We start from the raw sequence: 27,326 nt of genomic DNA, 5'->3' as shown, positions 1-27,326 counted from the left end.
TTTTTTGTGCAGGGATTTAGTGCAAGAACCTGGAAAGACTTGGAAGTACTTGGAATTTTGAAAACAAGTGGCCACAGATTATATCCTTATCTGTTGCAGAGGAGGTCAGCTATTTTCTTGCAAAGTAGATCGCATCAAGAAGAAAAACTACTCGGGCATCATTCCATGGGTTCTAAATAAATTAACTCAAGAAGCAGATCTGGCTTATCACTGTAGTGATCTCAAGGAAAACCTTGCAGTTAAAATGGCAAACAAGGTATTAGATTGCCTGAGGAATGAGACTGTAAATAATACAAAGAAAGTCAAAATGCCCTTAGCAGTTTGACCATTACGAATATCTTGTGCAATCACTTTTGGTTACCTGTAAAGTATGTTGTACTTCTGAGGGAGAGAATCCAGTTGTCTAGTTATTTTATGTTCTCCTTGGGAGTATGCTGTACCTCAGGTTAACACAGGCATTGGATGGGGATTCTTTGAAGGGAAAATGCATGTGATGCTTCGGAAGCTGTACCTATGTAACTGAAACCTCAAGGATGATACAGCTTAAGAAATAAGGGAACCCTGTGAAGGGAATTTTCTTTTGACCACATGGTGCTGTGTTCTTACCTGTTCATTTGAAGCACCTGATGCTTGTGGGGAAAGGAGCTTGATTCAGTTACCCAATTCTTACATAATCCTGGCATGCAAGCGTAGCACTAGTCATGTGAATGCTAAGTACCTTTGTAGGTGTGCAAAATGTAGTACAAAATTACCGCTTTTCAAACTCATGGGGACCAAGTAGTCCTGAGGAACTACCTTGAAGTTTTTCCTCTTCAGTAGTACAGGTCTGTAGATACTTTTCAATAATTCAGAATTGATTCTGTTGGAAATAAAAATGTGTGACAGATGCATTTTTAGACTCGTAACTTGTTTTGCTTGCAAATCTGTTGTTTAAAGGCTGGATATACATGCAGCCTTTCCTGCAAAGTGTTATGTTTGTGTGAGATACCAGTCTTGCATCAGGTAAAACCCTGGAAAAGAAAAGCTGTATGTTCACTTAGTACACATCTGCAAAAGGACAGCCTTATTACCAGAACAAAAATATCTCACCAGAGGTGTTACAGTCTTAACTGTGTGTGTGAGAACACCAGTCTTTATTAATCCATATTTCTGCCTTCTTTGTGCACATTTTAAAAATTAGCGTTAAGGTAGAAGATTTGCATAAAACAGTGAATAAAAGTGTGTGTATTGGGGTAACAAGTCCAGCTACTTGACAACAGTTGCATGAGTCTTCAAATTGCTTTGAGGGTGTGGTTTCACGTTGCGGCTAAACCAATCTAATTGTGAGTTGCCGCTGAAGGAGGTGGTTCAGTCTTCCCCCTTCCCCCAGCCATGTGCTCCCGCTGCTGCTTCTTGCAAAGAAGCTAGTGCCTCTCCGATGCTCTTGTACACTGGCACTGGGGGCTATGCAGGCAGAAGATTAATCACAAGTTTTTGTTGATTTTAACTCTGTATCAGCTAACAGTGGGGTTGAATGAATGTCAGTGCTGGCACAGAGAAGGAGGCAGGAAAACCGTTTGCTGATGGAGGGGAAGAGAAGAGCTTTCCTTTTCCTAGAGTGATTGGGTATGCCCATTGTGATCCAGCATGGTTTCATGGTAGCTTAAACCACTAGAAGCTGGAGCTGCCTTATGCTGGCACTGACATTCATTTGAACAGACAGCGAGCTGGTTCCAGGGAGCTTGTTCAGCCAAAAGTTAGGGGGTTTTGTCAAGTTATTTTTCACCTGACTCAGCTGCATGAGCTCATGGCTCAGTTGCACGTGCATTGGTGTTTGTATTAGCAAGTAGTATGACACAACACAAGCGATGCTGAGGAGCTGCCATCCACCTTGTATATGTATTTCAGAAGATTTCCTTTGGTAAAGTTCTGGCCTGGTCCTGTGGACTGAATGTTACCTGCGATTCATTAGGTGCGCTTCTGGAGTGTATCTTCTAGGTTAGTTTCATACAAAAGAAGTTGCCTGTTCTGGAGTGGCTGCACAGTATGAACGAGAGCAGTAAGGGCGATCTGGAAATTGGCTTCAAAAACACATTTCATGTCTGACCTAAAATGCTAATGTGTGTATGCTGTTAAAGTCAGTTCTTGGTACCCATGTACTGATGGTGAAGTTGCTTGTAAAAGGTACATACAGACAGCCAAAAAAAAGTATTGTGAAGTTCATTACTTGTGCATTGGATTAATATAATAGCTGCCCCATTTGTTCAATTTGTAGAATTCTTATTTAGGTGATTTAATCACAGAATGTTTTATGAACTTGCACTCTTTGATTATGAATCATACAAACTTCACAAGACAAGAAGCAAATCAGTTGTGCGTATGGTACTCATCTGAAAGGAATGAGTCAAGGCATCTTGCTTTAAAATGCAACGTTATTATAAAACAACAAAAATATGAGTATTTACATGTACTTTCTCTAAAATGAATGAATTGTCATTTTCAGTGTTGGCACTGTACAGCAGCATCACCTGACTTCTAATTTAGTGTTAGAAAGTCTTTGAAGTGACAGATGAATTGTACAATTATGCCCAGTTTCTTCAATTACAATATGCTTGCATCAGTCCATTAAAAACCTGGTGTAAAGCCTGCTTTTCGCTGCTTTTAGCCAATTTCCAGCTTTTTTTTTTTCATTTTGAAGGAGTCTTTACAGATTAGTTTTGATTGTTTTTTTGTGTCCTTGATGGAAAAAATTACTGTCTGTGGTTGTCTACCTCAACTCTCTGTTAGAGTTTGCTGCCTTCACATCAGAAGTTATAAGAAAGTGCATACCTGTGATGCAACTGCTTCATTGTGAAGTCCAGACTCTGGTGTAAAGCCTCATTCATCGGCTACAATTTCTGCACTGTGCAGAAAAAAAAACTAAGGTGCAGGCATATGCTGCCTTCTGTTGTTGGGGTGATAGGTTTTGGCAAACATAGGGAACAGAGAACATGGAAAGGTGGTTTTCTCAGGTGCTAGAATTCATCTGCTGGCATGCGGTGCCGTTATAATTGGAATTATAATCCATAGGCAGAACATGGCAAAATGAAATGCAGCTTCTTGATTTAAAATGTTGGTCTCTTTGTTGAAGGGATGTAGAGAGAAAGGGATCTAAGAAAATAAAAACTTGTTCACAGTGATTTTATTGCTGCAGTTAGTGTTTCAGGGAAGTTTCCTACTCAAGACTAACTTTATTGAATCAGTAGAATTTACTAAATGCCAACTGCAAATGGAAGCTGAGCCAGGTCATGCTTAGGATTGATTATCTGCGTGGTAGAGACATGCAGAAGACTCAATCTCTTTCTGGTTAATTTGCTGAATTTTTTATCTTTTCAGAACTGATGGGACAAGAAGTTAGAATTCCTTATACACAGCAAATCCCATGCCTTCCTTTCAGCGATTTGGAGTATGTTTAAAAAACCATAGCACTTTCAGATCTTTAAAAAAAAAGTATGCTGTGTAAAAAGCCTTCCTCTCCTAATACTGACCTTTACCTAATCTGCAAATAAGCCCAAATTTTAAAAATAAATTGAATTTTTTATTTTAAAGCTTACAGCTTTTCTACATAACATTTAAAAATAAAATTAGTTTAGATTTTTTCTGAGGCAGTATTCGTAACAGGTCATTATTAAGGCATTCTTCCAGTGTAGAAATGTATAACTATAGCATTTTTCTTACTTATTCATAATACTTTGTTAGCCTGAGTGTCATGAAGTTGGTTAGTCTGTAGCCTTTTATGATTGTAATAATGCATAATTTATATGTAATGTTTATATATTTAAAGGATGTTTGTGCATACATTATGCTGTATATCAGTTCTCATTTAGGAAATAAGAGTTATTAGAAATCTGTTGTAAATACAAACAGTGCCTGGATCCATAGTTAGTATGTACTTGACAAATAGGTTGTTCTTTTTTTCTCCCTCAAATGTTACTGTAATAGAGTATTTTTCTTTCCTCTCAGCTGAGCAGTAGGTTAGTTTTGTTTCTCTGCAATTATGAGATATATAAGCAGTCTACTTTCTGTTAGTGCCAGAAATGGCTCTTAGTCTGGTTTTTATCCTATGTACTGTGCTTTTGAGTTTTCTGCAGAATTCTGGTAAAAATGTTTACTTTAATGATGTTACCTTCACAGAGACTGTAGTGGGCTGCAAATTGTTTTTTCTTTACAGTTAATTAGTTTGAATAGTCTCATATCTCAACAGCATTTAGTCAGAGAATAATCATTGTTTTTGAAACAGAAGGCAGGAAGTTAATGGAAAAACTTTAGGAGCGTAGATTAGGTCTATTAGACTTATATTTGTTTTCAGCAGATTTCTCAGTTCAATTGTTTTTGAGCCTTTGAAATTGACTGGCATTCATACTGTATAGTCACTTATATAGTAAATAATTCCTTCATAATTTTGTATGCCAGTGCAGCACTCAGCTAATTTCAAGTATCACAGCTCAGCTTTGTTTGAAAACAGTTAATTTTTTTCTTTTTAAATGTGCTGTCAGATGACAGCAGGGATGATTAATACCCATTCTGACATGACTGGATAGACTTCTGAAATCTTTTTGGAAATACCAGGGTCCTTGGCAAATGCAGCTGTCTTAGAATCACATTAGCTGTATAAAATTGTGGATTGTAAACTTGATCTTTTTCCTGTAAAGATGATTCTTTTGTATTAGAAGTTTTGAGCACTTCACCCACTGTCTGTGAAAAATAGCAAATGTGCCTTCATCTTAGTCTAATCTTCAATAAATATTGCTGCAGATACTGTGAAATTATAGAACTTTGCTGGCTGCCTCTATGACTTTTCAATTATATTTGCTAGCTTTCAAAATATTAGTTCTTACAGACGAGTTTCACACCTATTAGGTCATAAAATATTTGATGTTTAGATTAGTCCTTGTAGAATTCCTAGACTTCAAATTGGAGTTCTGCTGTTCGTTTAAATGAGTCAGAAGTGAGTGTGGGAGCAATATGTTGACTTAAGATTTTTCTCATTGGAGTTCCAGTAACGATTAGTGTAAGAATGTATTTCCCACTTGTTCTTTTTCCTTTATCATTTCTTTTGACCACAGGCATATTATTAAGCCAGTGGTGTTATTCTTTCTAAGCTAACGTACTGAGCTGGTGAGCATGTTTGTGACTTGCTTATTTTTCCAACTGGAGTTGATGTCTAAAGAGTTAAATTATCCCCTGCACTTGTTATACAAAAATACATTTTAACTTAGGCATGCCTGTCTGTGTATAGGAACTGTGTTTTGATAGGTTAAAGGACTTGGAAAAGGTGACAGTCTGACCTGAATTTCTAGAATGATTGACTTCTGACATCTAAAATGCTACTGAAGTATGGTAACAGAGCAATGAGTAGACTCAATTTCAAATACATCTTTCAACATCAGTAATCCCAGAAAAGGGTGACCAAGACTGAGCTGTGTAAAATTTAGCATTAGGTGATAACTTACTCCTGCTTGAGACTGTTAGTCATGAATTTTGTAGAAAAGTCTGTTCTTACTGCAAGAGGGTGTATGACTTGTTTTTTCTGAATTAAAATCTCTTAAATCATTTAAGACCTGGTGTTAGCAGCTCTATTCTGAGTCTCAAATGTAACTCTTTAAACATGCAGTTTTTAGAACTTTAACTGAGGTTTGTTTAAACTTTGATAGACATTGTTAAGACTTCTGGACCTTATTGGGAGGAGGAGAGCAGTGCAAAGCTAAGTAACTTATTAACACTGGTCAGATTGATGCTCAGATGAAAACAGAATGAGATGGGAAAGCAGCTTAAAGTAGTGGGCACAGTAGCTTCAGGTAAACTTGTATGGAAGTAGCTCAGGAATAACAAGACCAGATCTGAGCAGTCCTATTTGGCTAGGCCACAGCACAACCACTAATTCTGGGATCAGAGAATGCCTTAATCTTAATTTTACATTAGCAAAAAGCCAGAAGCTTCTGTTCATTCTTTGAGGCTTTTCTGTCTTAGGTTTGTTCTCGCACAGTGATGGAAGGCAATGTGTGGAGAAATATTAAAATCAAAAAAGTAAGAAAATAATTATTAGCAAGGCATATCAATCACTGGAATGCTTCAATTACAAAGGAGGTCTGAAAGGAATCAAAATGTCTATATAAATGCAGCTCTCTTTAGCATTTAGCACTGAAGTAGAAATTTTGCAGGAAAAATACTCAATTTAATGCTGCATGGCAAGAGCATCCACAATTAGAACATCCATGTGACGTCCCTTGTACTATTTGTTACTGGCGTAATAATTTGAAATGCTACATACATTACTGCTGTAAAATCTCTCTCTGGTGCCTGCTGAAGCTAGATGCTTTCTTGGTGCTTATATGGACACTTTGGCTGGTACTATTTGTTCCAGAAGATACAATCACTTGCGTGTTACAGAATCATGCTGGAGTCTCAAATCATCACACTGGCTCAGGCATTGAGAGTTCTTGCTGAAGTGTGCTTCTTCATCTCCTATTGCTTGAACTCTTCATGCTACGACCAGTAAAAAGGAGACACCCTTGTTCTGAGGGCAGTTCTTAGCAGCCTGATACGTGAATATATCTTTCCTTTCTAAGGAGGGATTCTTTGGGCAAGGCAAAGAAGTTGGAGTTGGAAGTGCTCTTGATGTGACATTCTGTTCAGTTACCTTGTACCTTTTCTGCCCCTCTTAAATGCAAAGCACACAGCTTTCTTGAGGCTGCAGCCTTACAAGAAGTTTACAGTCAAATGAACAAACTATGGCTACCAGCCGTGTGTTCCCATGTGCCTTGTAGCTGCTGAGGTGTTTGTTGGTTGTACAGTAGTCAGATTCAGTTTAATAAATGAGCAGATAACTAACACAGTAACTTTCTGCTGGCTGAGTGGCGTAATCTTACTGTGTGATCAGATAGATGAGCAACAGTTAGTGCTCGGGAATGGGGAACTGTACAGCTGAGAGCAGAGGAGGGAGGAGCTATTTAGGTTAAGCAATAATGTAAAATTGCCTCGGAAGAGAAGACAGGTATGTGGAATATCTCCTTTTAAAAGAACATCTCTTTATGCATCAAGAATTAGAAATAGTTTGTGTAGGTCCCCAGGCTGTCTTATGCTGTTTCAGATTTTTTTTTATTTCCAGTTCTTCTTGCTGCTTTATTACCATTACTGCTTGTAAGATACCTTTCTCATGAGCACCTACTCTGCCAGAAGAACAGCAGTAGAGAGAATCTTAATGCAAGCAAAGAGCAACTCTGCCTTGAGGTCTTCCAGGTATGACTTTTTACTTGGGAAGATAGTAGTTGCTTTCTAAGTGACTGTCCATCCGGCTGTCTGGATTTTCCTTTGTTGGTGCTATTGAGCATGTCAGAAAGGAACATGCTTCTTTATTCTGTCCTCTCTTTTGAGGGTATTTGGCAATAATTTATTGATGAGTTATAGTCAAGTAGGACAGTCTGTGGTGGTGCATCTTTGGAGAAATGGCCCCTCTAAATCAGTATCTTGAACTTTTTTGTAGTTGCATGTAGGCTGCATCTGCCTCATCTTTGTGGATTGATTGATGGTGGTTACCATGTACTACCAACTCAAGAAGGGAACCACTGACCTCTAGAGAGCTGTGGAGCTCTGCATAAGAGGCTCTGCAGGTAAGATTCACGTGTATGGCTTGTAACAGCTTTTGCAGGAGCTGTTAGCAAGACTGTGAACTTTGACTGCAAATGGAAAACTCGAAGCTACTGCATTAGGAAGTGTCTTTGATACGTGAAACTAATCCACTGTGAACATATGTGCCACCAGGAACAACAGGAGGTGCTGCAGACCACTTTCGGAATGGTTTGAGGTCAGGAGTGACCTAAAATGTAACTGGTTCAAAAAGTACTACAGTAGGTGAAAATCCTGTTTTCTCTGTGTGTGGTGTTCAACATACTCACTTGTTAAGCTATGTATTTATTATGTGCATCTGTCATAAATCAGAGTTTTAAATTTTTGGTGTTTATCTGCTGCTTTTCTATAAACAGAATGAAAGCATGACTCCAAATCTGCCAACCCTTACTCAGGGAGTGAACAACCTTGTAAAACAGATCCCAAAGTACAGGGGCAGAATCATTCCTCTGAGGCTTAAAATACTGGGTCATTTTTGGAACAGCTAATGCTTTATCTGATGTGATTAATTCTGAAATTTCATTTGATTGAAACTTATGTTTGAACCTGAAATGACCTGTGGAATGGGAAAGTTTAGTTTTAAGTATCTATAGGGAATTAATGATCAGAGCTGATGAGAAGCTTTTTCTTCCTGTTGGTATTTTAGCAGTCTGCTTCCACTGTGGATACACGCAGTGTGAAAATCAGGAGGGTGGAGAAGTATTAGGAGAGACTCAAACAGTAGGAGACTCTAAATAGTTCATTGCCAGAGAGCGTGTGTCATCTTGGAAGTCCTCCAGTACTATTGGTTTTATTTCTTTAAAGGCCTGTGTTCTGAAGCCAGGTTTGTGGCATTGACTGAGATCCATCTTCATGGAACAGTCAGTAAGACTTAAAAGGAAGACCTTACTATTCATTATGCAATAAAGTACAACAAAGTCCCAAATATACCCTGTGCCTGGGAAATTTTAGTATTAACTACATTTACTACTGTGCTTAAATATCTAATAAGATAAATGTATGTGTTAGAGGTAATGTTAGACTTGCTGTTTAGCACATGAACTTCTACTTCACACTTACTGGATTAAATACAGCAGTTCTTGATACCCTTCACAAATGCGTTTTGCAAATGATCTTTGCATAGGTGTAAGACTTTTAAATGTTTGTCATATACTGCTATTACTACTGAAACATAGAAATCAGAGCAATACTTGGACTGCTTCTTTTAGTGGTGTTTTTTTGTCCTGTCTCCAATTATTTTTTCTTGTGTGCCACCATGTGCCAAGGTTTGTGGAGCTTTGCGGAGAACTGGGTCAGAGACATGACTTGGTTAAAAATAACTCATCAAAGGAAGGATCTTTGTCAGTTTTCTGTCTTGTTCCTGCTACACAGTGTTGTCAACAACTGTTGCATCTGAGAAGCTACCTGTCAAGTGAGATTTTTCTGAAGAAAAGTTAAAAATTATTTTTTAATAACTAATCAGTATTGCTTTGTCCACTTGATGATAAGTGAGAGACTGCAGTTACTAAACTGTGTCAGGCTGTGGTCTGCAATTAGTGAGGCAGATTGAGATAAATGAAGTGACGGGAATGATCTATTGAATGAACAGTGGTTGTGGAATAACAAGATTAGAAGGTAACAAATTGTGAGGAAAGAAATGTATTCAATCTAGAAAAAAAGCACGAAGGAGTTCTTCATAGGTCTTCAGTGTGTAGTGATGGTCAGGGGTTTTTTTTCTGCTACAATAGCAAAGATTTTTTCAATTTCTCTTATACATCCCCAGATTACATTACACTGTAGAGATATGGTTAATTTTTGTTGTAACTGAGGTGAGTGGATTACATGACTTCAGGAGAGGACTTCTGTAGGACAGCATTTTCTAGTACCCAATTTGAGGCTGTATTCCAATAAACTTTTGATTTTGAAAACATCCTGTCATATCTGTTTAGTGCTTAAGTTTGCAAAGAGCTTTAGAATTATCATCAATGAATTGCTGCATATGGGATACAGAAATAATGTCATTGACATTATAATGTTTTTCATTTTAAACTGTGAAACAAAATCAATCTGTAATCAGTTACATTTTTATTAAATAACCTAAGACTGAATGCAGGCTATTCTTTTTAATTTTTTAGCTTTTTTTTATCTGAAGTAAACCATTAGCTTTTTAAAAAATGTATTGCTTGCTTTTCATTAAAAGGTTATTTTCAGTATGCACAGTAAAACTCAAAAGTCATGTACTAAATTCTGAAGCACAAGTATATTCATATGGCCTGGTTTAAATCAAGTTTGTATCAAATATTGTAAAATGAATGTGAAAACTTGTTTTGTACCTCTAGTGCATGGTTTATATGATATTGTTCATGGTGATTGTTTCATTTAAACATAAGAGAAAACCTTCTTACTGTGAGGGTGATCAAACACTGGAAGAGGTTGCTCAGAGAGGTTGTAGCATTTCCCTCATTGGATATACTTGAAATCCAACTGGACATGATGATCTCCAGAGGACCTTTACCAGGTCAACTATTCTGTGATTGTACATAGGGTTTCTTTGCGTTTATTAATTAAAGTCTTACACTGACAATACAAACAGGAAAATTCCTGCCAAGTCACAGTAGGACTACTAGGATACCTCAAGTTAAGGATGTGTTAATAAAATCAGGACCAAAATGTGTATTCTGAATCCCAGTTCTTCTTTCTGGCTTCATATCAATATGTGATTTGGAGGAGTGGTGGGGTGGTGGTTGTGTTAGTGAATAAACTTGTGTTACTGTCCTAGTTTGGATGAGGTGATACAAAAGGTCCTTCTTTGAGTTTCTTCACTCCCCATTCCTGCCAGCAGTCACCATGCGTGTTGTAACTTCCAGCCTTCAAAAGTTGCCTTTAAAGTCTTGCCTCTTACCACCCTCTGGTATGGAACAGCAGGTACTTTAGTAACTCTAAGCAGATGATATATTTTATCTTTACTATGTAGGTGGCATGCATGTTGCTTCATTTACTGTTTTACCATTGAAGTCATCCCTGCCTAAATACGTTGTTGTACTTTTGCATGGGTAATGTTTACAGATAATGGGCTTGATTTGCCTTGTAGAAGAACCTAGGGGTAGGGGAACTGTGATATTCTGGAAGACTCTCCCAGAGAGGTTTTCTGAGTTCTGGAAAGTGAGTTTCAGCACTTTTGATAGAGCTGCAATTTGTTCCCCTTCACCTGGAATTTTAAAGGTTCTCAAGTCTTAGGTTTTTTTGGTTCACAAACCTTTCTAAGTTCAAGGACCTCTTATTTGAAACCTGTAAGAGTTCTAGAAGGTATGTGCTTCAAACGGTGCCCTTTGTCAACATACTGCTTCCTGTGCATATCCGATCTGTGCCAACTCCTGATACTGTTGATGCTGCTTTGCTTCTTTGCAGTATGATGACTGAATGTGCAATTTCATAATTTACAGCTACTGCACTGAGTTGTTCTTCTTTTGTATCAACAACTTCCAGTAATTCTGAAGCTTCAGAGTTGTTGACCTTAATCCAGTTAACTGCAGTAGTGTGACTTCAGGATCTTCGTATCTGAGGATATGAGGACAGTCATGGAGCATTTTGTCTTGAAGATGGCTCTGCATTCCTTGAAGAGTTTAAGGAAATTCCTTATCCTCTCTCTTCCTAAGAAGTTGAAAGCCCTAAACTTAAATCTCAGAGAAGCAATCCCTTGATTATTTTGTTGTTATTATTTTCCCCCCTGCCCCCCATCACTATAGCTTATTATCTGTTGAATGTTTAAATCCTCCTTCAAGGAGATTATAGGTAGGCTGTTTTAAGTATGTTTAAGCATGCTGTCAGTCAGCAGATGAGTCTTCACTAGATATCTGCATTTAATCATTTTACTCAACCTTCCGTCATGTTTCTGATTGGGTTATGTTCTGTGTTCTGTAGCTTCACAGCTACTTGTTCAGTAGCATAAGGGCATTCTTTTTTGTTGTGGTTTTTTTTTATCCTTAGTTTTTTCCTTTTCTTGATACTTACATTAGTGTATTTTCTACATTTATATTTATTTACTTTGAATCCATGTTTGTCTTTCCTTTCTAATACTTATCTACCATGGTAGCTTAATTATTAATTTTGTTTTTAACTGTTTGTTTTTTTCAGTCTGGCAGTACTGACTAGTTCCAAACAAGGTAATTTCTAGTCCAGCACTGGCTTTGAAATTGCTCAAAGCCATTACTGCCTAATGATTCCATAGGCTTCAAATGCCTGCGTCATTGCTTCCTTTCATAAGAAACTTTTCCAGAGTCTCCTCAGTTATTCATCTGTCAGTGCTAGGCCACTAGCTCTACAAGCTTTTTCTGTGTTGGGTGTAGTCAAGTATGTGGATGTTCATCAGTCTTCCAGGATACAATGCTTTAAAAAAAGGAATTGCTCTTGCTGTTGCACTGGTTTTGATCGCTAGCTGTCTCTTAAATTTTCACTGCTTTAGTTCTGCCTATTATTTAAACTTAGTGTAGTTATTTTTGGCATTAAGTTGGGTACAGGCAAGTTATTTTAGATGTTGATGTAGCAAAGTTTTTATTGTTTGAATTGTCACCTGCCAGTGTACATTGTCACTTTTTTCCTCATGGCACTTCTTGTAGTCCAACTAACCTATTGAAACAAATGTATTGTATTTGGCTGTATTTAATTCTCTTCTTGTAGTTACTGAACTTTAGAAAATGCCCTGTTATCCCGACTTCTGTCCAGACATCATGCTGCAGAAATATTGTAATGGGAAAATGCAGATAACACAGGTGCTGTAGCACAATGTGGGAAGTGTAATGCAGATATAACCAAATGATTTAATGCAGCTAGCTTCTGTCCAGCAGGATTTGAGCTGCATGCACAGCCCTAGACCTGCTGATCCTCTTGGGACTTCTTTTGAACTAAGTGTTTGTCAACTTCCCACACCTTCCTGTGGCAGGTTTTACGACAGCTTATTTTCATGAGGTCCTAGAATCCTGGTGCACAGTAAGGAAATACCTGAGCAGGTTTTTGTTGAGCCATATCTAGCTCAGCTGTAGTTAATAAACCCATCTGTTTATCTGATTCTATGGAGTTACCATACATGGATCATGTGGTTCAGTTGCTGCTAGGTGAAAATGTAGTTGACTTTTTTCAGTTAGAACTTGCCTGCGAGCAGGGCTCCTCTGCCCTTCAGAACTGTGCCCTCTGAAAGCTGGGAAATCTTTCAGGACAGCTTGCTCTAAGTTCAGTAAGAGTCCATCCCATTAGTTAGGAAAATGAGCAGATGTTTCAAGAGACCAGATTTGCCAAACAGGGAACTTAAAATTGAGCTCTGGTGGGAAGGGTGAGGACAGAAATTAGCATCCATGGATGTAGATGAGACTGAGATTCTCTGTGCTTCTCTGCATTGATCTTCACAGATGAGGTCTCATATGCCTTTGTGCCTGGAGATGAGATTGTAGGAGGAGAGAAACTAGTAGTACTACAAGAAGATTGGTGGATCTCTCAAGAAATCTAAAGTTGATGGTATTAGGTTAAATGCTTCTGAGGGTGCTGAGAGAGCTAGCTAAGGTCATTGCAAGCCAGCTTTCTCTTTGAATAGTTGTGGAGTTCAGGGGTGGGCCTCAACAAGTGGAGAAAGACATGTTGCAGCCATCTTCAGGAAGGCCAGGAAGGTTGATATGGGGAACTGCAGGTTGGTCAGCTGCACTTCAGTCCCTGAGAAATTGTGGAGCAAGTCTGCTTGGAAGCCATTTCTAGGCATATGAAGGTGAAAACAGTAATTAGGATTACCAAGCGTGGGTTTACCAAGGGTACTTGTCAACCAGATTGTCTGCTGTCATGGAAAGACTGAACTGTGGTTGAGGAGAGAAGAGCAGTGATGTCATCTACCTTCACTTCAACAAGGCTTTCACTATCGTGTCCAAGAGCATCCTTGTGTCTTCCTTGGAACACTACAGTCTAAATGAGACTGCTAGTAGGTAAAAAGGCGGTCTGGGTCATAGAGCTCGGAGAGTCTGATTTGGGACGTGTCATGCTTAGTATCTTATCAGTGACTTGGCATAAGCAGGAATGCACCCTCAGCAAGTTTGCAGGTCTTCGATGTGGAGGGGTGTGCAGTCAGTATGTTTGTATATATGGCTGTTGTCTGGAGGGACCAAAATTTCTCAAAATTCATAATGAAAGGCAAAACCACCTTTCCCTTATCTAGAACACCAGGGGAAGAAAAGGAAGTAAGATAACCCCACTTCTTTGTTGTATTTCTTAAATGAAACAGCATCTGTGGCGTTTTTGGAGAACCTGAAGTTCTGCATTCTCTTGCAATGCTGAAATCCATGCATATGTGTGGATACTTCTTTGTGTTCTGAATGAACACTTTGTGTTTGCTTTATAAGTTAAAAATTGAGCTATAGCAAACATATCAGAAAAGTCTGGAAGGTATCATTTACAGTTGTCTAGCTTTTTCACTTTTTATAAATTCTAACCTTGTTATTGAAATTCTTCATGGAGAAGTTTGAGGGGCAACCATTTCTCTAACTTGATCAGTAACATTGTTCAGTCTTGTCTGAGAATTATTTGAAAGTCTTCATTTTGTGTTTCTGTTTTACATATGACTATAATACTAAGAATGTTGAATGCTGGTCCTTTTCTGTTGCAGTTACTGAAGACAGATATAGCATATAGCTGCTAATGGAATGGCTAATAGTGACACAGGATGTTTATTATGTGCTTTCTTGGTGTTTTTGCTTTTTGGGGGTTTTTGTGGAGGGTTGTTTTGTTTGTTTCTTTTTTCTTAAAAAAAGGAATGTGACCCCACTTACTCTCTCTTAGTCTATCTCATATCAACTCTGTAGAGCCTCTAACACCTAGGTGAAAGAATAGGTGGATAATTGGGAAAAACTTAAATTTTTGACTTGGTGTTTATTCTGGTTGTGAGAAATCACATACTCTGACTCATGTCACATTTAGAGATTGCAGTGAAGTTGTTACTGAAAGATTGTATATAGGAAATTGTTACGAGCATTGAGTGCAAGCCATGCCGCTCTTAAATGTATGAAATTGCCTCTGTAGAGCAGTTCGTGTTTTAAGTTTCTTTGTACAAGTAACTGTGTTTTGTTTCAGATTATGGAGCTCTGTGGTGCAACGAGACTTGGCTATTTTGGAAGAAGTCAATTTTACATTGCTTTGAAACTTGTTGCTGTTGCCCAATCTGGTCTCCCTCTAAGAGTGGAAAGCTTAAATACAGGTAAATCACAGGATTCGGGCAGAATTGAGTTGCTAAGCAGAATTATTGTACTTGGCTCACGGATTCTTGTAGAGTAACCTTGTATAAATTAGTGTGATATGTCTTTTTATACATGTTGCTAACTTTAAAAAAAGTTGTGGAGAGGCTATGAGTGTATTCTTACTATGCAATAAATATGAGGTGAAATACCTTACTCTGTTGAACAAGTATTGTGTTCTTCATGGGGTAAATGAACAACTACTACTGACTTGTGTAGGCACAAGTTCATTCTATAGATTACTAATGTGAGAACTTGTGTGCTGTATGCTCTAAATAAAGTACTAATAGGACTAGTGTGAATTGGAAGGAAAAGAAGAATGCAACATTTGCAGGCTTTTGTAGTTGCTGAGTTTTATGAAGCCTTGATTGCAACAAATGAAAGGTCACCTTTTTTAAAGTCACATTCCTTCGCACTTGGCTTGACAGTTTTCTCCTTTCTTAGTGCAAATATGAAGATTAGTGGTTTAAGATTTCAGTGAAAAAACCTGACCTGTAAAAGATCTTTGAAGTTGGTTATCAGCCAGAACACGTTATCCTACTTTTCAAAGGTCAGCTGCGGTGTGGGTAGTGAAATAGGAACAGGAGAAAGACTCGCTCTAGAAAGATGGTTCAGAACACCAGAAAGAGCTTTCATACAAGGCTCTACTGTAGCCTTCTGAGTGACATAAGTGAGTCCACATCAGTGTTGCTCTGTAAGATGAAAAGAGACTTAGGAAGATGAAATAATGAGTTTTAAGCCACTGTAGCCCTTGGCAGCATAGTACACGGCTCACAACTTAAAAATATCTTTTGGAGCACAGCTTTGCATTAAGGTGACTTCCCTAGTAGATTTTATGTCTGTAGAATACATGTTATGGTATAATTTATATATGCCAATAATTAAAAGAAAGCTTAGGAGTTTTTTGTGTCTAAAGGATATAGATTAAACAGAGTAGTTAAGGAGACTATGTTAAAAACAATCTGATAGGGCTGAAGTATTTGACAAAGCTATAAAAAAAGAAAGGAATCATTGTGTATGTTTTTAGTTATGTTTATTCTAGGCTTGTACAAACAGTATGTACTGCTTTCATGGTTTTGTGTAGTTTTTTGGAAAAGTGCATGGTTTCAGTCAACATTTTGCTACTATTCGAGTCACTTCATATGCCACTTCATAAGCCATCCTGTGTTTATAAACAGTTTTCCTGGTGAGTGTTTCCAAATCTAAAGCTTCGGCAAGTTATAGCAGAATGCCCTAGAATCAGAAAGTTGGAAAAGGGACCTTGGACTCTTAATATCTGATGGAACTGAGACTTGATACAACAATTTTGGGATTTCTCATCACATGCCCATTGAAGAAGGCAAAGACTAAAATCTGTGTTTCTAGCTTTCTCCGGAGTTTTTATGTGCTTGGTTTTATTTTAATGCAAGATACCTTAATTGGAAGGAGCTTTTCTATTTAAAAAAAAAAAAAATCAGAATAAATTTGAAGGAAGAAATTGAAGTGAAGGTACAGAATTAATTTCAAAATATAAAACATATTGCTGTAAAATTAGCAGCCATTGGAACTTTTATAATGGAATACATTTCCTTGATTCATGACAATACTAGAAATACTTGTAATAATTTCTGGACTTCTAGGAATAATTTTCTGTAACTGGTTCCAAACTTACTAAATACAAGTACAATTGACGGAACATTTATTTTTACCCTAACTGTTTTTAGCTTTGGTTGTCTGTTGCCTTGGTTGCAGTGGTTCCAGTCCTGTCTATGAAGTTCCTGCTCGTAGGATGATTCAAGTGTTGTAGCAGCTACTAAACAGCTAAAATACAGAAGGCTGAAGACTTATAAAATGATTCTGAGCTAGGGTTGCCTGCCTTTGAAAACTGGGGTCCAGCAGCCTTGCCAGCTGGGTTCTGCCCGCAGTCCATCTCCAAGAGGTCTTGAAGAGGAACTGTTAGAGCCATCCCAAACTAAACCATATAACTCTTTCTCTCTTCAAAGTAAAACATTTAAAACTGGTTAAGTGTTTTTAGGACATCTACTTTTTAGCTCTGCTTTCTATGCATGTTCTATTCAATTATTTTCTTAAGGTTATTCACTCTTGGTATTTTCTCTCCTCTTTTTTCTTTTGTTCACTATGTGTCTCTTCAGTAAACAGGAAGCTTGCTTTATGTGAGTTGCTGAGTGGAGACTACAGTCAAATTTTGAGTATTAAGTCCATCCTACACAAATGTCATCCAATTGATTCTCAGTTAACTAAGTGCTTCTTTGATTACTCACATCTGCAGTGTAGTAAAAATACTGGCTTTAGTTATTATACTACAAGCCTCTAAATCTGTTGTTCCTTTGCTGTTCTAGAAAATTTTCCTTCTAGGAAGGTAAAAATTGAGAAATTGAGCAGTGTCTATTTCAAAGTAATGTTTATTTTCAAAGTGTGGAAAAAGATGTTAACAAGGATGTGGGTATAAAAAGTACAGAGAACTTTCTAATTTATTCAAGTTTTAATTCCATTCATAATAGCTATTGCATTTATAATTGAGGGATTTCTTAAAGGTAACATGTTGTAGTGTTGAAGTGAGGTTTTTCAGCTGTTACGGGGAAAAGACAGGAGAAAGGTAAAAATGGCAGATGTTAATTCGCCATGTAAAAACTTAGTACAGCAAAACAAACCTACATTTTTTTAAAGCAGACAATAGAGGATTTTCCTTCTGAGCCCTCTATATTAATTTGTGAAATAGTGCTAGATATCTCATGTCAAAGCCTCGTGTTGGAACAACTGATTGCATAGACTTTCCCTCTGTCAGTTGGATGTTCTAGTGTCTGTATTGTCCCATTTTGCAAGCATATGAATTTTCACTTGTATGCAATGAGCTTTTCAGTTTTTGACTGGCTATAGTTCACTGTTTAGCTGTGTCAGTAACTTTCCTAGTGCAGCATGGGGTACAATGCTAATGTGAAAACTGGCATCGAGGAATGAGGAAGGCATCAGGAATTGCTTTAACAGTGTTTCCACATGATAGGTAACCACAAATTTAGCTAAGAGACCCTTGCATGCCCCTTCCCTGTGATGAAAGCTGTTTGGCTTGTTGACTTGTGCTTAGTGACAGAGACTTAAATCAAGAATTTATGTTCTTACAGGAGCATTGTTCTTTAACACTGGGTAAATAAAGATTTCTATGGATACATAGTTGTTGAATACTATGGATTCGAATGACACTCTTCAAATACAAATCAGTTTAATGTTTAATTTTTATGTAATAAACTGTATGCAATTTCATCTCATATTTTAATACAGTTGGTGGTACTACTGACTCATTCTCAATACCAAAAGTAATTGATGTAAGCAGTCAGCAAGAGAAATTAAACTTGAGCCATGCCTGTAAGTTTGTTTTGTGTTGGAAAAATAGTTTCCAAGTAAGCTGTATAGCAAATTCGCAGTTTATTTTCATCCACAGTGGACCAGTAAGAAAGTTGTGGTTGGGATTCAGAAGAATGGTAGAAATCTTGCATTTTTATATCAAACTACTCTGAACCGTGGTATGTAAAGTGAAGGACCTAGCATTTTGTAGAAACTTCGCTTTATATGTGTTCATAACAAAGTGAGGTGATACTGGAATTTTCCCAGTTGTATCCCAGTAAAACAGCTAATTTAGCTTCTATTTTTGAAAGGTGTGCACAGATGTGTTTAAGCAATAGTTGCAATTTTTGCAGTAAAACTAGATTATATGATCCATTGTAAACATAAACATGACACGACCTCGCTGAAAGAGGATGTTGAATATACTGCAGTATTTTAGCATTTGTTTTCCTGATGAACCATTTTGTATGAAGGCTTTATCATTTTATATATGTGCTAGAAATGGTAGATAAATTTTGAAAATCACACTTCAATAATGAAATGTTGGCAAAACTAAGAAAAAAATGAGCTAAATCCAGATTATCTGATTGCTACTGCATTTAATGCAAAGTTGTAGTGCAAAACTGTTATGGAGCTATATGAAGTCCTCTTTGTATACCGAGACTTGGGTAGCTGAATTGTTAAGTATAATGCAGAAAGGGTATTTGCTTTTTTCCCACTGGCAGATGTTGGCTTGACTGTAGCAGCAGTGTTGGTGTTTAAATAATTGAGGCACATGTGAAATTTTACCTACAAAATAGAACTGCATTTTTATTTTTAAGCATCATACTTCTGTATGGTAAATGGCCTGCTCTGTTTTTTTTAACAGTAAAGGACCTCCCTCTTCCCAGATTTGTTGTGTCAAAGAATGAACAAGAATCAAGACACACAGCCTTGTATTCTTCAGATGCTGATAACCCAGCTTCATATTCAGGTGTGATTCCTCCTCCACCTGGCAGGATACAAGTCAAAAAAGGCTCTGTGAGCCATGATGCAGTTCAGCAACGTACATCAACTGAGCAACAGGTAAGTTAACTTAAAAGATTAAATGGGACTCTTAACCACTACTTTGCTGCATAGATGTCAGTTTGATAGGGCTTCTAAGCTTTGTTGCTTTCAATATAGTTTCTTTCAAAAAAAATAAATCCTACTGATTTGTATTACACGTGAAGACCACATACGCTTCTGAAATAGTTGCACATAGGAGACTTTTTTTAATGAAGTCTTATAATCTGTGTTTAAAATATTGGTGGTAATGGACAGAATTAAGACAGAAAAGAAAATCAATGTGTTAGATACAATAGTAAATATCAAGTTGGTAATCATCATGATATTAATACCGTGTTTGTTAGATTATATTGGCTTCTTGCTTATTGGAACAGTGGTGCTGAATGCCATGGAAGACTGGATTCTAGTCCTTCAACATGCTTCAGTACCTTTAAATCTGAAATACTTTATTTAAAATTTTTTTTAAAATATTAGTTACTTTTCTCTGCCTTACATTTTGTTGTTTATCTATTTAATTGTTAAGTAGACGCAATGAGAACCAGAAATAAGCTAGAAGTTTTCACATAGATTTTTATTGTGTTCTAATAATGAGAAAACTGATCTCGTTTTGCTCACTGGTTCTTTCATCTTCAGCTACGGGATATCTGAATAAATGAAAATTGTAAACGCTCGCAATTCTGTGCCTCCTCATAATTCCTTAGATTTGATAGTCTTTACACTTTCTTTGCATGGGGAAATATTTTCTGATTGTCTCTTCTACAAGCAAGAACACTGAGTACAAATACTAAATTTTGCTGGGTGTATGTGTGTCTGTGCATAACTGTTGAATGACCTGTTTTCTTCCCCATGGTACGCTCTTTTTCTGGACATGTTTTGTAAAGAATCGAGGAACTTGCAAACATCCCTTAATCTTTCTGGGAATCAAGAAATCACTCATGAACATATAGCCCAGACTGATCGATGTAAAGAAAAATCAAATTAGCAGAGGCCATCTATAGTCAATGTTTGGCTATCACTTCCTCCTCTCTCCCAAACTGGAGATGGGGATGGTAATGAAAGAAAGTCTGGCAGTAGATTGAAGATAGCTTCTTGTTGTCTAGTTTTGGGTAGTTGTGTTTGAGAACTTCCAAGCACTTCATGAAGAAATCAACAGTCACAGATCTTCTTGATCTGATGATGGGGTTTTGGTTTGGTTGAAATACTGTTTTGTATGCTTCCATCATGGTTTTGAGTTTTAGTGAACAGCTGTAATTTGTTACAGGAATCTGTACTGGTGTAAATTGAAAATGAAAAAAAATAATCTGGTGTTTGAGGTCTTCAGGTTCCAGATAAAGAAGTCACATATTCAAAAAGGTGTATAAGCATCCAAATTTAATTTCTTCATCTTGGCTGATAGAAGCAGCTGGGTATCTTTCTTTTGCACAAGTCTGTATGGGATCATCAGAATAAGGAAACTCTGTGTGCAAGTCCTTTGAGAGGGCTGGCCCAGAAAACAAACGTGGAGCAAATGTAATGGACAACACAGCATTGAGTCCAGCAGTTTTAAATTGCATTCATGGTTTAGAACATCAGGAAAGTATTGTCTGATTTTGCATCCTATTGTAAAACTGCATTTTCTGTGGCTGATTCTACATTTCTGACTGTACAATGAATTCATTCAAGCAGACTTCTTGTCCCAGTCTAATATTTATTGATTTGGACAGCATGTTAGAAACAAGCTGAGAAAGGGGCTTGAGCCTAGATTTCTTACTTAACCATATAAATACTCTAATTGGGTTATTTTCCAAAAGATGGTTACAACTTTTATCCATGTTTTTGTAGAAATTGCTGATCCAGTTGTCTTCACCTGGAGATACCACTCAGATTTATAAAATCTAGAAAGACGTTCAGACTGTGAGTTCTCATTATGTGCCACCTCTTTCAGTGATGAGGATGAGAAGAGCTGAAGTCTGAGAAGTAAATTACAGCATGTCATTTTCCTAGGGATCATTGTTCTTTCAGGAGGAATTTTAAGTGTCAAAGTTAAGCTTGGATACTTCACTCAGAGTTTGTCATGTAGCTATCAGGTACTCCATTAGTGAATTTGGGTTTGTTGGTTTTTTTTTCTTATTGTTTACTGGCTTTAATATGCCTGGCATTTCAAAATAGATTGATTTCATAAAATACTCTGGCTGAAACATTTTTTGTATGAAATCATAAAATATCTTAATCTTCACCTTTAAAAACTGGATTCATTCATGTGTAGCTTTCTATATTGGAGAGATTTGTCATGCGTAAGTTAATATTATATAATTACAAATAATTTATGTAGAAGAATTTCACTTAGAGTATTGGCTACTGAAATGTCCTAGCTAAAGCTATTTCTTTATCAATGCATTATTTTGGCAGTTTCCCTCAATGAGCTTCACTTGTGGGACAGGGCATCAGGAAATGACAGTCAGTGTGTGTTTCCAAAGAATAGCTATAAATGAGGTCATCTTTTAAAGTAAGTGTGAGCTAAGTTCCATAACATCCTTTTTTTATCTCGAGCCATTTTTGTGGCGGTATTTTTAGTTTATAATGGCTAAGTATTATGTAAATACAGCACTGGCCAGAAGTTTGTATCTTTTTAATATTGTTAGTGTTAATAGAAAATGACTGAAGTCATGCCTGGCTGTCATGGAAGCTGCAGAACTGATTCTAGGAGTCAAGCCAAATAAAGAAAGATGCCTTTACTCATTAGACAGCATGTTGATTGCACATCTTAGTGTAGATAAGATATTGGAGGAAAATCTTTTTTTTTTTTCTGCTGGCATAATTTCTTCTTCCTACATAACAGAGGCTAAGTAGATTTGAACACTTCTGACAGTGTGTGACATCTATATGAGCGCTTTTGTTGACATAGGTACATTAACCATGGTGTATATACATACCTTTATACCTTGGCAGTAGTAGTAACTGTACGACTAAAAATGTTAATTTAGGACAGTCTTGAGAATCTAGATTCTGTTGAGTTCTTGTGCTTTTTTTAAAATAAATTCTCTTAGTAGAGTTAGGAGTTGTCATTGTAGACGGAAGCTTTTTTTTGTTTGTTTTTTTAAAAGGAATAAGACAAATGTATTGAAAACAGTTTCTTAGAAGAAGCAGCCATTTAGAGATTAGGAAGTAGTTTCTGTCTTCTGAAAGTAGCTTACAAGTGAATAAATGTTCTCACTATCAGTCTGTTAGATACTGTCTTTGGATGTTTTGTATCTTGTGGTTAAAGTCAAAAAGCAAATGCTTTTTCCAGTGTCTTTAAGTGTGATCCAGGTATTGATCAGGTACTACTTTAGGCTTGCCACCTTTTCAAGGAAAGGGGGGGTAGCTAGTTTCAATAGATGTTGAGGCTCTAACAGCTAAAGAACATGTATCTGGCAAATGCTCATAGGCTGAACCTTGCTATATCCTGGTTCACATGAAAGGTAAAGCTGATGGTGCTTGTCTACCTATGAGTGCATTAAGTATAATACTGGCACTCTAGATTATATATTGATTTATTGCTATATCAGTGCAGCCTTAGGAGGGGACAGCTCAAATTTGGCACCTGTAGCAGTCAAAATTTGATAATTTCAACTTTTTTAACTATGTAAGAGGTTGTGTGACTTTCTTTTAGGGTTTTGCCAGTAGTCCATTTCTGTTCACTTCCATTTTGTAGATTGAACAGGTAATTCCAGGTAAAATATATCTGGTATTAAGTAAATTGTTTAGGAGCACAAAACTGGAAAAAACCTCATGTCATTGAGTATAACCCTCTATTATCATGAGAATTTGTGTTAGATAATCCTGAAAGGAGGCTGCAGAGAACTGGGGATGAGTCTCTTTAACCAAGTAATAAGTGATAGGACAAGAGGTAACGGCCTCAAGCTGCACCAGGGAAGGTTTAGACTGGATATTAGGAAGCATTTCTTTACAGAACAGGTAGTCAGGCGTTGGAATAGGCTGCCCAGGGAGGTGGTGGAGTCCCCATCCCTGGAGGTATTTAAGAGTCGTGTTGACATAGCGTTTAGGGATATGGTGTAGTTGAGAACTGTCAGTATTAGGCTAATGGTTGGACTAGATGATCTTCAAGGTCTTTTCCAACCTAGACGGTTCTGTGATAATGAGTTTTTTTAAAAATAATCAGGGTTCTCTCTTGAAATCTTGTAACCTTTTATCCACAATGGTTACGTTGGGGAAAACTAGTCCAGAGCCTTAGTAGGAATATAGCGGAATATTTGTGGGGATATGATCGGAATTCTCACTTAAATTTGTGCAGATCAGGTAATACCTGTTCTTTTAACAGCTTTGTCCTTAGTATTTGCTGCAGAACACCACCAGTATTTACTAGAAAACCACTGTATTCCCCCTTAGCTTTGTTTTGCTTGACAAAGCAATCCATAGTCTCAGTTTCATCTCATAAAGTAGTTACCAGTAATCCTCATAATACTCCTCTGCCTTTGATCCAATTTGAATTTGTTCTTATTGAAAATATTTTACTAGATTTGTATTTCTTGTTCCAAATAAGATCTCACCAGTATTAATACTATTTTCTAGGGTATTTTCCTACTTCTTCTTGATATATCTCATCTCATATACTTTAGCAGCTGTGAATAAAGCAAATCTATAAATTTGACGTATTGTAATGGTCTGATAGTTGACCTGTGCTTCCAGTCTTCTGTTTTCAGCTGATTGTTTCTCGTTATGCACTATTGTATTAATTTACACTATGCAAGAAACTCTATTTTATATTTTAAAACGTAATAGTTTACTGTGACCTGTGTCTTGAAAGGAATCCTCCATGTGTCTCCTTACATTTGTTGTCAGAATTCACCAGCATGCTGTTTAGTGTGCATAATCAGTTACTTAAAGTGTTAAGACCCAAATCAGTCATTCAGGAGCATTATTAGAAAGTTCCCTTCAATCTCATAGTTCCCATTCTAATACAATCCACCTTTGCTCCTTCTGTAGCCGTTTCTTTTGCACCTTAGATTCTTGTATTAATCTCCACATTGTTGGAATTATCTTGTTTAGCACCCCACTGAAGTATGCTGAGGTTCAGGTTAAATGTAGTGCCATTCCGTTGTCCAGAAAATCACAAAAATAGTATCAGCCAACTTAAGTAAAATTTCCCATGCTGCAGTTGATCTCTTTTCCATTTGTCTCTGTGTTTTTAATTATTACTTTCTTTAAAACCTAGTCTAAAACCTTTCAAACCGTTGAGATCAGACTAACAAGTTTGTAATTGGCTGAACCACACACCCCCTCTCTAAAATTGTGTCATGATGCATGTGGAGAAGTTCACATTGAACCTTGGACTACTTTGTTCTTCAGTATGAATGCTAGTTGATTACAAAAACATGGGTTCTGCAATGCAATTACCATCTCTAGCATAATCTTTCTTCATGATGGATCTGTTCCCTGACTCTTATGCAGGCTGTGTGGTATCAGGACCTGGATCACAACACCCTTAGAGCTACCCTTCGGATACCATGTCTGGCTTCATTGTCTCTGGAATTCTCCTTAGGAGGCTTTCTTCTGGCCTGAGGTGTGAGATCCAGGAAAAGGTTTATAATCTCATTTGACTCATGTATGCTTGCAATGCCCTTTTGAGGTTGAGATCCCTCCAGAGTTGCTTTAGCACAGTATTGTGTTGCCTAATGCCAGTTTGTTTGACTTATCTTCACTAAGGTTCTTTTTTTAGAGCCATATATATTATATCACCTTTTTTTAATTAACATGTTAATTTTAGTAACTGCTTGTCAGTCAAAAAAAGTCCAAGTTCTGAGTCCTTCATAGTGTCTTGGTTTCATAATTCCATTTTGACAAAAATCATGCTTTTTTACAACTTTAATGTGATTTTTTTTAAATCAAGATGGATTACTTAATTTTTGCCTCCTAGCTATAACCTTATTTTTTGATTAATCGAGAAGAATGTTTTTAGCAATTTGATTTCACATGAAAATGCGAAATAGTTAACTATTTATGTCAGCATGCTTTCATTTACATCTGTTTTCTGTAATAATGTAAAGAGAAAAAATAAATGTCTTAAGATAGTAAAAACCAGAATGTTGTAATTGCTTTGATTTTTTTACTGAGGGTTGTTTGGAGAGAAATTAAAAGTTAGTGTTTTAAATGTTTAAATATAATTGCATTGAAAGTGCTAAAACAGTTTATCAAAATAAGATTTTAGTAGTAGCTGATCTCATAAATGATACATCAACTACAGTATGCAGATGGTAAGCAAAATTGTCAAAGTTCCCAAAGAGATTAGGTGGGTAACTTCTGTTAAAATTGGTGAAAAAAAATCACTGCGTTATCAGTAACCCACATTAGGCAAACTGGTGTAGCTGTGACATGTTAGGATTTTGAAGAGCAATGAAGTTAGGTTCTGTACACTAAAACTCTCAGAAAAATCTGATCCTGGATATTTCAGGCTTTCAAAATTAGTTTCTTTTAGTAATAGATTAGACAGATCAAAGTGAACAACCCTACTTCCTCAGCTGCAACATACACTCATAAACTGAGAGTGTTTTGAGAGTTTGAGAGTGTATCTTGCAGTTGAACAGAGGTGGTTCTAATGAACATACTGAAGTGTGAAGCCCAGTACAAAATTGAAGTGGAAACTGTACAATAAACGATGTTTTCTGGGCATGAGTATATGAAAATGACTTCTTACCCACTGCAAAAACATACAAAGTTGATGTTAACCTCTATATAAGGGGTGAATGAACCTGTATGTAATTGCAGTTTCAATAAATCCCTACTCACTGTGTTTTGCCATGGCTGCTTTTGAATGAGAGTCAATGTTTCTACAGTCCTGCCTCCTCCCCAGTCTTTTCTGGCTTGCATCTTCCTTTACACTTGCATTGAGCCATCAGTATTTTGTCTAAGCCATATTTTATTTTTATATATATATATACACACACACACACAAACACACAGACAAACACTTATATTTGTGTATATATAAATATATATATACACACATTTTTTTTTTTTTAAAAAAAAGGGGGTTAGCTCTCCTAAGCTTCTAGTAAACTAGATCAATGAATGCCATGAGTGGTATATGTGAGTGACTGGGATTGCACAAGGGAAGGATGGTGCCACAGTAATGCCATCTAAATTTGGTTTAAACTGTTTTGGGAATGTGTCTTGTAATGACGGTAAAGCTGAAGATGTGGCTTGTCCTTCTTCCAGAACCTTTTTGACTTCAGAGTTGGTGACATGCTTTTGCTGTTTAATAATTTTGGAGTGCAAGCTGAAGCTCCAAATCAATTGTGGGAAATTTGTAAATGTTCAGAATTCTGATATAATGTTGAGTGGAACGTTGAGAACAAAGTTAATTATTTATTATGCTTGTACTTCTGATGATCTGATAACCATTATTATATGATTTACAGAACCACTTGAACCACATTTAGAAGAATTGAAGTTGAGAATCATATTTACAATATCTTTCTATTTGGCCTTGAGTATAAGGCCAAATGTTAGATGGAGGCTTACTGAATAGTCGCAGTTGTCGGCTTCACTAGGGCAGGCTGCTTCATGAGGGTTATGTGTCAAGAGTTCCAGTGTTTACATGGAGTTACTAGAAGTAGTGAGTGGTTTCCTTTTAGGTAGACTATCATACGTTTGTCTGCCTCGGGTTTTCTTCTGTATCTTTCTGGACCGTCTGACGTACCAGAGTAAGAGTACTGAAGTAGATGAATAGTGTCTGTGAACAAGCATAGCTTTCCTTAGGTTTACTCATGGTATTTTGTCTAAAAAATCAAATATCATTCAAATCTTGTTTGATAAAGGATGGCTTGTATAAAAGCCAATGGAAGAGGAAGCTTTTAATTGATTTCAGTGATGCATCATCATGATTCTCCTAGCACCTCTTGCACTGTGCTAAGCAGACTCGCCATTCAACCCCAGTCTAGCTTCCAGCCTGCAAGCGTCTCTCTGGATGCCCTGACTCCTCCTCTTGCCCTCATGTACCTGTAAGGGTGAGAATGTACTGCCATCTAAACTAAATTTCTTGTCAAGTAAGATGCTAAGAGAAGGAATTTTCAG

At 37.0% G+C, this 27,326-nt stretch overlaps 1 protein-coding gene across 20 annotated transcripts in view; it reads left to right on the top strand.

The window, feature by feature from the left end:
• REPS1 (RALBP1 associated Eps domain containing 1) overlaps positions 1-27,326 on the top strand; it is a 68,867-nt gene that overhangs the window by 1,879 nt on the left and 39,662 nt on the right. For 16 of the 20 annotated variants that reach the window (XR_012628156.1, XR_012628157.1, XM_074862675.1 and 13 more), the window contains 2 exons: positions 14,728-14,851; positions 19,096-19,292. Coding sequence is in view for 17 of the 20 variants with exons in the window: in XM_074862675.1 (XP_074718776.1) it covers positions 14,728-14,851; positions 19,096-19,292 (321 nt within the window). In the remaining 3 variants the exon portion in view is untranslated. Of the gene's footprint in view, positions 1-7,126; positions 7,258-7,501; positions 7,629-14,727; positions 14,852-19,095; positions 19,293-24,704; positions 24,836-27,326 lie in introns of all 20 variants that reach the window. The other 4 variants (XM_074862679.1, XM_074862678.1, XM_074862680.1 and 1 more) reach the window with 3 other exon arrangements.

Source organism: Strix uralensis, chromosome 3 (assembly GCF_047716275.1).
Source record: "Strix uralensis isolate ZFMK-TIS-50842 chromosome 3, bStrUra1, whole genome shotgun sequence".
NCBI classification, from domain to species: Eukaryota; Metazoa; Chordata; class Aves; order Strigiformes; family Strigidae; genus Strix; species Strix uralensis.
This window is presented reverse-complemented; position numbering and strand designations above follow the sequence as displayed.